This window comes from Hordeum vulgare, chromosome 5H (genome assembly GCF_904849725.1).
Source record: "Hordeum vulgare subsp. vulgare chromosome 5H, MorexV3_pseudomolecules_assembly, whole genome shotgun sequence".
NCBI classification, from domain to species: domain Eukaryota; kingdom Viridiplantae; phylum Streptophyta; class Magnoliopsida; order Poales; family Poaceae; genus Hordeum; species Hordeum vulgare.
Window position 1 is genome coordinate 548,779,586 of NC_058522.1, and position 12,431 is coordinate 548,792,016.

At 43.5% G+C, this 12,431-nt stretch overlaps 2 protein-coding genes across 2 annotated transcripts; both read right to left on the bottom strand.

Annotated features, from left to right (window-relative positions):
- Positions 1–31: 31 nt before the first annotated feature.
- LOC123397240 (zinc finger MYM-type protein 1-like) lies at positions 32–4,065 on the bottom strand. The gene is made up of 5 exons (XM_045091868.1): positions 3,569–4,065; positions 2,322–3,442; positions 1,645–2,259; positions 496–635; positions 32–58 (listed from the first exon to the last, which is right to left on the bottom strand). Exons 1-5 carry the CDS (start codon positions 4,063–4,065, stop codon positions 32–34), a joined length of 2,400 nt encoding a protein of 799 aa, XP_044947803.1.
- A 1,427-nt stretch (positions 4,066–5,492) lies between these two features.
- On the bottom strand, positions 5,493–10,129 carry LOC123452736 (diphosphomevalonate decarboxylase MVD2, peroxisomal-like). Its single transcript, XM_045129445.1, has 10 exons — positions 9,763–10,129; positions 9,069–9,267; positions 8,265–8,328; positions 7,896–7,959; positions 7,723–7,803; positions 7,466–7,552; positions 7,038–7,195; positions 6,906–6,954; positions 6,035–6,156; positions 5,493–5,942 (listed from the first exon to the last, which is right to left on the bottom strand). The coding sequence occupies exons 1-10, from the start codon at positions 9,976–9,978 to the stop codon at positions 5,720–5,722; spliced, it is 1,263 nt and encodes a 420-aa protein (XP_044985380.1). The 5' UTR covers positions 9,979–10,129; the 3' UTR covers positions 5,493–5,719.
- Between the last annotated feature and the right edge of the window lie 2,302 nt (positions 10,130–12,431).

The window sequence follows — 12,431 nt, forward strand, 5'->3', positions numbered from 1 at the left end:
CGATGGCCCGGAAGGCCCAACTCAATGGTGTTTAACCAAGACCGTAAATCTTGTTAGGCTATAAAAAGTGGAAGAATTAATCGCTTACGCTAGTCAGAGAAAAAGAGGGGCCAGTAGAGAAATTAATTATGAGATGCATCAATAGAGAAATAAAGTCTACTCGTGGTGTGTTAAATATATTGGTATTTCTGTAGGCAACAGAAAGAAATACATTTACATAGAAATTAGACATAACATGTACTTGGCTTCTGGGAAAGTGAGCACGTTTTACTTTAGGATAATTAAGTACCGTCCATGATGAATTTTTGTTGCTTCAAATACAATGCAAATCTTTTGTTCAGATGGAGCACAGGTATCAAAGGCAACAAGATTTTCCATTCCAGTGCATTCCCAAATATAGAATATAGAGATGGATCACGAGTACCACTGGCCACAAGATATTCCGTTCCAGAGTTTTATTTTCACCGCAAAGAGAACCAAGAAACTGGTTCTTACATTGGCATGGTGCTCCAACAAAATCTTAATTATGTCATGGTCTTTAGGGATAGCAGCTGCATGCAATGGCGTCCCTTGTGCAGAATCTAAATCCACATTGATTCCTCTTGAAAGCAGCAGCTCTACTATTTCACAATGTCCTGGAAAACGAGGTTGAAAAAATGAATGAGACAAGAATATTTTCCAACATTGGGTACCAGTTTTCAGTTTTCAGTTTGCACTAAAAATTAACCTTGGGCCAGTATTCAGTTTTGTGATCATAAACTGCCCAGTAACTATTTTGGTTACCACATATCTCATCAAGGACCAGGTTTTCAAAAGTGGACAGATTGGGACTTCAAATTTTATTTGTTTATCCTTGGAAATAGAAGAAGTCGTCAATTTTAAGCTTATAAGGGTATAATCAAAACCTTAGATATCCAACCTCAAAGTTATTCTCTTTACACACTCGATAATGTTTCTTCAGCCACCACCCAAATAAAAAATATGCAAGTATATGGGAGCTTTGTTCGATGGAAAATTCACATAAAAAATATGGCAAGTATATTCTAAGATAGAAACATCAAGCATCGCACAAGCCAAGAGAGGTGTCATAGTAGTCAACTGTAATGATCCCAAGAGTGAAGGTTGTAGCTCTGTGCGCTGTGATGTGTGTTTCTTGCTTACTTTATTCCTTATCCAGGTCTATTCAAAGAGAGAGAAGCTACCATACAAAGGTTAACAAAATTAAGACTAATCTTATCAAACGAAAACTAATAACTAGTTTGCGGGAATGAACCAATTTGGATCAGTCCACCCAGAAATGCTTATTTCTCTCTCAACGATATGGGGCAAAACCAAACAGAGAGCAGGGCCGTCTCCAGAAATTCGAGGCCCCGGTGCGAAAAGGAAAATGGGGCCCTAACATTTAAAAAAAACATAATATAACACTAGCATGATCACCTAATTATGTAATTAAAATTTATGTTATTTCATACAATACGTAGAAAATTCTCAAGTATCAATATGGAATACTTAAACCAATAAACTAACCTCATGCTCTATTGAAAAGTGTCATCCGTCTTGTGTTCCTTGAAATAAAATCTTCAATTATATCTTCATAGTTCATCTTCTCCAAGACATCATTTTCAAGTGCTATTGTCGCCAAACCATTGAGCCTTTCTTGTGTCATAGTAGAACGCAAGTAGGATTTCAACAACTTGAGTTTAGAGAAGCTCCTTTCTGCAGTTGCAACAGTTACAGGAATGGTTAACAAAATCCTATACGCAATAATAGCATTAGGATAGAAGGGACGCTTCATCAGAATCTCAAGAATATCAACAGGCCCCATGGAGTTCTTAACTAAATCCTGGATGAAAATTAACTCGTGAAACAATTCAGCTCCATCAATGTCTTTGTGTTCTCCACTCTTAAGTACATCCTCAAGATTAACACAAGCAGCAAGCAAACTCTTATCATCCAAAGATCGCAGCCTATCTGAAGTAAATAAGAAATCAAAAGTTTTTTCATACCCCTGGTATTGCTCAAACCTCCTGGTAAGTGAAACTATAGCTTGATCAACCACTTGCAGAAAATAATTGACCCTAAATGACTCCTCTGCAGATTGTGAAACAATAGATCCATCATATTTGCCCTCATCAAATTGTCGTTTTCTTTTGATTTTACGCTTGGTGCGGAACTCTGGATGAATATCCATCTCAAGTGCAATTTCTTTTGCAGCTTCCAATGCTTTTGAACAGCCATTTTCTCTATACTTACTGAAAAAGAAAGCAGACCTTGTATAGACTCAATTGCAATATCAATGAGCATGTCCTTTGATTGTAGCTGCTTGCTGATCAAATTAACAGCGGATAATATAGCATACCAGATAATTATAGACACTACAAATTCAAAACCACCAAGTTCATTTTCTGCCAATGATTGAGCTTCACTACTTGCCAATGGATCCTTATCAGTTTCAGCCACTTGTAGTAAAGCCTCCCTTATTTCTGGCATTTGAATACATATAGCCTTAACACTCTCAATATGACTCTCCCAACGAGTAGATGACAATGACTTGACAGTCAACTTCTTTAAGTTATCTTTGAGAATTTGCCATTGTTTAGTAGAATTAGCAAATATTGTATATATGCGTTGTACAACTCCAAAAAAGTCTGTTGCTTTACGGCAAGACTTTGCCATATCACATAGCGCAAGATTTAGACTATGACAACCACAAGCTGAATAAAATGCCCTTGGATTTTTTTCCAGAAATTTCTTTTGTACCCCCTTATTGCTTCCTTTCATATTTGACCCATTATCATAACCCTGACCTCTTACATTGTCCAAATCAAGGCTAAGATTATTCAACTCCTCTTCCAGAACATTAAACAGACCTTGCCCAGTGGTATCATTCACCTCCAAAAAGCCTAAGAAAGATTCTTCGATGCAAACGGAAGCAGAAGATGTATCAACATACCTAATTATTAAAGACATTTGTTCTTGGTGGCTTGCATCCGGAGTACAATCCAAAATAACTGAGAAATATTTTGCTTCATTTACCTTTTCAATAATTCTAGACCTGATGGCAGTAGCGAGCATATTTATCAACTCATTCTGGATAGAAGGGCCAAGGTAGTGATCACGAATCTTATCATTGGTGATGCGGTCAACATGCTCTTTAATAACTGGGTCAAATTCAGCCAACATTTCAATCAGTCCTAGGAAATTCCCATTGCTCTCTTGGTACAACTTCCTATTGCTGCCACGAAATGCTATATTACGTTCTGCAAGAAATTTTACGATCAACAAAATTCTAAGCAAAACTTTTCGCCAATGCTCCTTTTCTTTTTCAAGTTCTCGCTGGGCAACTTTATCAATTGTTTGATTCTTCTGCATCCTCACACGAAAGTCATACCATGCAGTCATATTTGTGTTATGCTCTCTACTTGATTCATGCTCTTTAAGTCTAGCCCCAAGATGAATCCAATCACTTAAACCCTCATTTGCTAGTTGTCCTCTCACATTTCCCCTTTTTAATAATTTGCAACAAAAACAAAATGCTTTATCAAGGTCGCTGCTGTATACAAGCCACTCTCTGTCAAACTTTTCTCCATTTGTAAGAATTCTACTAAACGGTAATGCAGAAAACCTTCTAGAGAACTTGTCATAAGGACCATACTCAATATCTTCTCTTTTTGGACCCTTTTGCAGCAAGATATCAATCTTTTTAGGATCAAGTCCATCCCAATTTCTAGGATCAAATATATCAGGTTGAACAGAATTATTCATGTCATCCAAAATATCAGGTTGAATAGAATTATTCATGTCATCCAAAATATCAGGTTGAACAGAATTATTCATGACAACATTACCTTCACCAATTTCTGTAGCAGTAACCTCAACCTCTTCTGCATTATCACAATGATCAATATTAGCATCTGGAGTTTGATTTTTAGAATTAGTTTGGGGTCCTTTCACAACATATTTATCAAGAGCGCCATACTGAGATTGAGCATCTTCTTCTATTTTCTGTTTCTTCTTGCGTTTGAAGGCACCAGAATCATACTTTCTTCCAGAACTAGAATTCATGATTATCTCTGTAATTTATATACAGGCAAAACAAAGCTTTAAGAAAGCTCAATATTCAGAGAGAGATATGATCTGTACGCATATGCATATATGATTTATTTTCTCGATTCAGGTGTCGTGAGCCAATATGCAATACGGGCATTTGTGCTAGTAAGCCATAAATTTCGTTCGGATTTGGAAGCGGGGGATCCTTTCGCCACCCTTGACACTGCCTCTCCTTCGCCCATAAGATATGCAAATGCTTTCATGTTGGACCTTGGGGGTTGGGGGGGGGGGGGGGGGGTGCCCTTCTGCGCATGGTTTGTTCACTTGTCGAGGCACCCTCCCGCGAACATTTCAAACGTTCGCTCTGGTGAGGGTACTTTCCAACGATTTCTGAATTCTAACATGACACCTGCCTGACACAGAGGCCTAGATTGCTATTTTTTGCGAAAAAATGTCATCAACAAAAAGAACCCAAATTCTCATGTTCTAAATTATGAAAAAAAATGCCATGCTACTTTATAAAAACTTACACTTCTCTCATTTTTAAATCTACAATGAGCATGATACAAAAAGGTCGTGTGGTCTACAAAATAAAATTGCAATTCTAAACTTAAGAAGTTGCCATCCTCTACATAATTTTTTATCTGGATAAGCCCCGTATTAGATTCTATAGTTTTGTTTTCAAAAAGATATGAGAAGGATTTGTAAAGTGTTTTTGTCGGCTCCTCGTGATAAAGTGTTTTTTTAGAATATTGCCATGGACTTGTAAAAAATGGCAAATGACTAAAAGAAGGATTTTGATCTTTCAAAAATATGAAATAAAAAACAGGATTTTTGTGTTATTATTTTTGCCAAATTTTCAAATGAGAAATTGAATTTAGAACACAAAATAGCTTCAAATATACATATAACAGCTTAAACTCAAGATTTCACAAAACCCCGTTTTGAACCCTCCTCACTCACATTGGTTCTTGTATTTTTTGGACAATTAATGACTCTGGCTTACCTACGTGGTGTCGGCCTTGCACCAAGATCCATGCAACAGCAAGGAAGGCGTTCGCTAGGATTGGCCCCCGAACGAGTTTGACAAACATAATTTCGCTTCATATTTAAAAAAAAATCACAAGATGTTGCAACCAAATACTTATACTGGAAAAGGAATATATTTTAGGCCCTTTTTTGTGTTACAATTTTCGACCATCTGTCATGGCAGTATAAAGAACAACAAAAGTTTAAAAAAATGCATCGAAGAAGAAATGGAGCAAGCTGAACATCATCACGCCACCCCCATTAGAGCCGAAATAAACTTGTTGTAGTAGACAGTTAAGACATATTTTAATCTGTTTAAGTCCTCGTGCTCTTATGTACTGCTATTATTTTCCAATGCCAAAGTAACAAGAACAATTCCATCCATGCATTGGACTATACAGAAAAGGAATCGATAAAGTGATAACCCATTCGACAACTTTTATTGAAGAAATACACATGTTCTTTAAGCGGCTACAACAGTCAGGGACAAAATGATGGGAATGGTACAAGATCAAAGGTACAGTACAAGATCAAAATGATAAAAGTACTGAGTGTACAACAACGTGACAATTCTACATTAATCTCAACACCAAAGACAGTGTTAAACCTAGAGTATCAGACAAGTAATCGTCGTCCAAAATTACACTCCTTTCGCAAGCCCCGTGGCTGAATCAATCAAGGAGTGGCTCTCATCGACAAGAACTTTTGGGCCGGCCCCAGGCCTACTGCAGATGAAGTAGCTAACATCACCCTTGAATTTTTGGTTTTGGGTCTTCATCTCTGGAGGCGGTGGAAGGGCCTCGACATCGGCTATGGACTGCAATCCGGCATCGCTTAGGATCGATTTATCGCCGAGCATATAGCTGCCATGATCATGTTTGTCAGATGTGCACATGTTTGTAGTAACGTGGAAACAAATAAACACTAGGTTTAATCTTGATAATATCAAGCATACCTGTCCAAGTCATTCTCCTGTGGGGGGAAAGTGTATAAAAGCCTCTGAAGGAGAAGGGTGGCAGTTTTGCGGTTTCGTGCTATTAGGACAGCGTTAGGCCCAGCATCAAATGTGTAGGCAACCTGCAATTACAGGAGATCAAATGCCAAAGTTAGAAGTCTTCACACAAAAGTTGGTTACAGCACAGGTCAAATGCATACCAGACAGACAAATACATAGAAGAAAAGGTAATGCTGCCAAGACCGCAATGAAGTTTTATCTTTTGATGGAGGCAATACAAATGTTTCTTATGCATTCTTTTCACAATTCGAACTTTAGATGCTATTTAATAGATATCACAACTAAGTATATAAAAAAGGGCAGCCCGGTGCATGTAGCTCCCACTTGCGCAGGGTCCGGGAAAGGTCCGACCACTTTGGGTCTATTGTACGCAGCCTTTCCCTACATTTCTGCAAGAGGCTGTTTCCAGGATATCACAACTAAGTATAGAAGTATTATAAAAATCTGCAGCCCCAGAACTATTGCCAGTGGTAATAGTTTATGTATCCTGGTGGGACTCGTAAAAATGAACTATAAGTTTCCTAAAAAATTAAGGGCTCAACTTCAAAGCATAAGCATGAACTTATATTTTCGCTATTTTTCAGAAACATACAATTATATTACCAAGGTTCACACCTTTTAAATTAGGATAAATTACTCCAACAAACAATGCTACTGATACATATGTGGTCTAGTGTAGTAAAAACTGCTTGTACTGCCATGCCATAATTAAAGTTTAACCAGCCTTGACGGATAGCAGGACAGTATTTTAGATCCCTAGGCAGCACAGACACAATTCAGAAGAATTGAAAAGATAGCACATGTTAAACACCTGTGGGGTTCCTTCTGAGTGATTCCACTTTTCCACAAGGCTAATTATCCTGCAGTTGGTTGAGAGAGCAATTTTTAACTCTGGGATTTCGGTAGGAACAGATTCTCGAAATCAGGACTGCAAAAAAACTACCTGTGTGATGTATCGTTCATGTAGAAGATGGGAGGACTCGTGTCCAAGCATACAGCATGAAACTGGTTGCTATCTGCACAAGTTAACCTGGCGAAGGATTCAAAATCACGATTCTTGATAGCATCTTCCATTTTCAATATCCGACTTGGCACTACAGTCTGTAATACAGCAAACAGTGCAGTGAACAGTGAGCGCAAGAAACGGTAAGGTGCACCTAAAGAGATAAGACCAGTATTACTGCCAAAACACTTCAATTTTTTTTTCCAAAACCACAAAACCTGATGGTCCACAGAATAGGAGGGATAAAATTACAGTTCAGATTTCAAATTGCAGCTTCATGATTGTGTTTTCTCAATGATTCTCATAAAAAAATGTACAGCATGTGAGCTGTTCAAAACATTTCAAGTTAAAGATGAAAATGCATTCACCTGGGCCCTGTATTGCAAGAGGGGGCTTGTTTCGACAGTGTCTCGCATCCCACTGGTGCTACTGGTTTCCTTCTGCTTTGAACTGACCTAATTCCACAAAGCAACATAATAAGAAAAAAAATTAGGACAAAAACGGTAAAATGGTGTCACTAGCTAGTTGAGATTTGGTGTTAATGAAACCGTAACTCGATGAGCAATTTCTAATAAAAAATATAAGAAACAGATCATGTTATATAACAGAGATCACACTGACATACCACTGCTATGATTATAACAAGATCATCCCAATGTGTCTCGTCAACAAGCTGTACTGCCATACTGTCCCTTCCATCATCATTCTACAAGTGTAAATCAAACTCAATTGTTTTTCAACACAAAAGCATGCATTTAACCAATACAATTTCTCTGCCATAACCAAGAAATAACTTACTTTTCCCATACACCATTTCACAAATCCACCATATATACTGCGGCATGCACTTCCAGACCCCTGCCTGCATTGAAATTTGTCAGCCACAAGAAGCATATAAGGAAAGAGAACATATAAATCCCTTGCCTTGGCCCAGCAGCTGTTCCATTCAAAGCTAAAAGTTCGGTACACAGTATAAAAAGGGTAGCAGGAGATGCTTGGTTTACAAAGTAGCTCAACACCCATAAGGTGAAATCAACTAGAACTCCCCTAAAAAGATGAAGCTACTAGCTTATCATTTATAAAATGAAGTATAGTTGTTACGTTATACCATCAAGTAAACAGGATAGAGCACAAAAAGGGTGTTGCTCATAGTGTATCAGTACAGACCTTGCTATTGAAGAAAGTTCTCCGTAATCTTCATTCACATTCATTAGCTTTCCGAGGGTGAAAACTGCAAACAGTATTGAAATGAGTAATTATGTGCTGTGATGTTGGTATAAAAGCAAGACTATGCTTAGTATGTTTATGATCAAAACAGTCATTTTCTGTTGGATAGCGCTATCAAACTTCAAGACATAAAATAAAGTAAGCGATATTTGTACAAAAACGAGCATCCCGAAGTCTTAATTCAATAAGGGAAAACAAGACTTGGGACCAGATATTAGCAGTACTATCATGGATCTTGTTAATACCAGCCATTTCTTCAAGTCTAGCAGAAATGTGGCAAAGATTAACCAGCAGACCAGAACCAAGAAATATATATTTCTACTTGCTATGTTTTTTTTTGCGGGGTACTTATTATGTTTCGGTGCCTCTATAAAAACAAGATAAAGAACAAACTGCAGATAAGTACGACAACCTTAACAGCAGGGTTAGGACAGTTTTAGGTGACAGTTGGATATCCATAACATAGCCCTATTATTATTAACTGATAGGATAACAGCCCACTTCTAACTAGAAATACATCTAACCCCAACCCCCTTCTCAGCAATTAGTGTTTGCAAATTGCACCAGCAAGAGGATTCTTTCACAAGAGAATAAGAAATACGCCCCTCTGCTACTAGAAACAACTCGAGTGCGTGCAGACCAGCCGAAACAAAATGAAATCAAAGTTTGACACCAAATTTTCACAATTTTATTTATATGTCTGTTCCTGAAAAACAATAGTGGCATCTGAACTAGGAGAATTACCAAGACAAGCAAAGCCAGCAGCCGAAGAGGCCAAACCCGCAGCGGTTGGGAAGTTGTTGTATGACGCAATGTGGACATGCAAATTTTCCCAGTCCTCTTTCTTGATCTTGATCCCCTTTTTCTCGTCCACGACATCACGAGCCCGCTTCCGTATCTCCCTCAGGCAGCTCTGGAATCTCCCGCCCGACAATGCGATCTCCTGCCCAATTCCAAATCAAAAGGATGATTGAATCAGAATCACACTACCATCTGAATAGACAGCAATTCCGTTATTCCGGCTAAAGCATTGCTATAGTATCATCTTGCACCGGCCACTTGCCTAGAGTTAATGCCCAATATCGCAGCATGAGCAGGGCAACAATATAGTACTACTTCAGAGCAGAGCTCCGCCAACTGTCTTTGCAAATGCAGCGAGCTTTCAAACAGGCCCCGATGCAGATCTAAGCAGGGGTAGCTAATTTGATCAGACGAACACTGACAACACCCAAATCGGCACGCTATGCCGACAGAAATTCGTTCGAGCTTGAAATCTAGCGGATCACCACGGGAACACTTAACGGACGACTCAATCGGACCCACCCTAGAACAAACGTCTCGACAACCGTAGCGGCGGCGGCGGCAATGGGGGGCAAGCGAGCGTGGGGCAAAAGGAAAGAAAAAAAAACAGTCGAGGCAGGGGGGAGGGGAAGCTCGCCTTGCCGTTGAGCCACATGCGGTCGGATGGGAATGAGGGGCTGGCAGCGACGGTGGTGGTGGCGGAGAGGTGGTCGGGGTCGAGGGTGACGCTGATGCTGTCGTTGACGGGGAGGATGAGCGCCTCGTCCCGCTTCCCCCAGTACTTGATCACCGCGATGTTGGTCGGCGACCGCCCCGTGGCCATCAGCACCCACTGCGGCTCCGTCGCCCCCATCGGATCTGATCAGGTCGCACTGCCGCCGCCGCCGTGCCTGGGATTTCGCCGCAGGGAGGGGCAGGCGTCGGCGGCCGGCGGAGACTACGAGGAGAGGATGGGGGAGAGGAAGTGAAGTCGGGAGGAAGATGCTGGCCGGTGGCCGCATTAAGAGCCTCAAACCCTTAAAACTAACCACTTTTTACAGTTTTTATCGAAAAAACGACGTAGACTAAACCCTTAAACCCGTAAAAAATTTAGAGGTCCAACCCTCAAACCCCTTCCCAGCCTGTAGAAGTGAGGGTTGGGGGGGGGGACTGCCCCCAACCCGCACTCATTTTTCCACCTCGCGCGGGAGGCAGTTGGTTCCCCCGCGCAGGAGGAAATCGCTCGGCCGCCGCCGCCCCTCTGCCCCCCGGCCGTCGACCCGCCGCCGCCCCTCCGCCCCCCGGCCGTCGACCCGCCGCCGCCCCTCCGCCCCCCGGCCGTCGACCCGCCGCCGCCCCTCCGCCCCCCGGCCGTCGACCCGCCGCCGCCCCTCCGCCCCCCGGCCGTCGACCCGTCGACCCGCTGCCCCGCCGCATCTCGCCCCGCCGCCGCCCCTCCGCCCCCCGGCCGTCGACCCGCCGCCGCCCCTCCGCCCCCCGGCCCCGTCGACCCGTCGACCCGCTGCCCCGCCGCATCTCGCCCCGCCGCCGCCCCTCCGCCCCTCCGTGCCCCGGCCGCCGCCCCTCCGCGCCCCGCCGCTGCCCCTCCGCTCCGGCCGTCGCCCCACCGCCCCCACGCTCCGGCCGCCGCCCTTTCGCCCCTCCTCGCTCCGGCCGCCGCTCCTCCGCGCCCGCCGCCGTCCGCATCTCGCCCCGCCGTTGCCCCTCCGCCCCGGCCGCCGCCCCTCGGCTCCGGCCGTCACCCCACCGCCCCCGCGCTCCGGCCGCCGCCCTGTCGCCCCTCCGCGCCCCGGCCGCCGCCCCACCGGCCCACCGCGCCCCGGCCGCCGCCCCTCCGCTCCCCGGTGAGATTTTTTTTTACTTTTTTAGTTTTAAATTTTTGCTTCATTGGCACTAATTGTAGCCACTTGGTATGTAGATGGACTCATTGTCGGATTTGTCGGATTGGTCGTCATCCGACGATTCGGACATTGACGAGTTGTTGCAAGACGACGACGTCGAGATGATGAGCCTCCTCGTCGACGTGCAAGCGTTTGAAGACCGCGTGAAGCTTTTGGATCAGAGGAGAGGGTCGAAGATGGGGCGACTCACCATCTACCGGAACCGCGCTCTCGGACACGAGCATTTGATGCGAGACTACTTCGCGGAGGTACCTACATACCCTCCTCGTCTCTTTCGCAGAAGGTACCGGATGAGACGTAGTTTGTTTGTGAAGATTGTCACCGATTGTGAGGCCGCCTCGTATTATTTGTGAAGAGCATGTGTCGTCAAACCCTTAAATCTAAAAATAGTTTTAAGGATTGAGAATTTATCATTTTTAACACTTTTAAGGGTTGGAAAACAAAGACAAAGACTACGACCCTGAAACCCAACCCTTATAATGGTACCTCCGCGAAGTAGTCTCGCATCAAATGTTCGTATCCGAGACAGCGATTCCGGTAGATGGTGACTCGCCCCATCTTCGACCCTCTCCTCTGATCCATCAGCTTCACGCGGTCTTCAAACTCTTGCACTGTGACAGCCCGAGACCGACGTTCCAAAAGATTCCCCCTTCTTTCCGTTTTCGTCGTGTGTCTATTTTCTTTTGTCACATCATCATTGCATTCATGCGCATCATCAGCATTGCATCAGCATCTCCGTTGCCGCCAGTTTTCAAAACTTGCATCCGTTAGTAGTTGCCGGTTCTCGTCGTTGTCCGTTCTGAGCCCGACCGCACAAGCACGCGCCCGCGGCATCGTCAAATCTTGTTTTTAAAAGTGTGCGAAAAACTTTCTCCGGTTGGGTTGAGATTTGACGTGCGGTGTTATTTTATTATAGGTAGGCCGCCTGTCAAGTTTCGTCGCAATCGGAGTCCGTCTGGTACCCGAACGGTCGACCGTAGCGGCACCGTATTCGGTCTACCGTCGGACGGTTGTTGGTGTTTTTAAAAATATGTTGCCGGGTGCCCTTTTTCCCTCTCATCTCCGCCTAGCCCCTCTGCACAGTGCACAGACCCTACGCGCGGCCTAGTTCGAAAACGTCCCGATACCCGAAGCACACGGTCGTGACCGTTGGATCCGGATCAACCCCGTTTTACCGCAAACCGTCATCGGTTTGTCCATTGGTCTCCCGAACCTAATTATCTGGACCATCTGATCTAAATCGGAGGGTCCAGATGCCCCTATATCTAACCACCAGCTATATATAGAGCAAACCTAGATTTTAGGAGGTATGTCCCATCCAAACACCCAGCCGCCGCCACCCCTTGTTCCATCTCCCTCCTCGGGATCGGCCTAGATCCAATCCAGCTCCTCCTCCCCTCGTTGT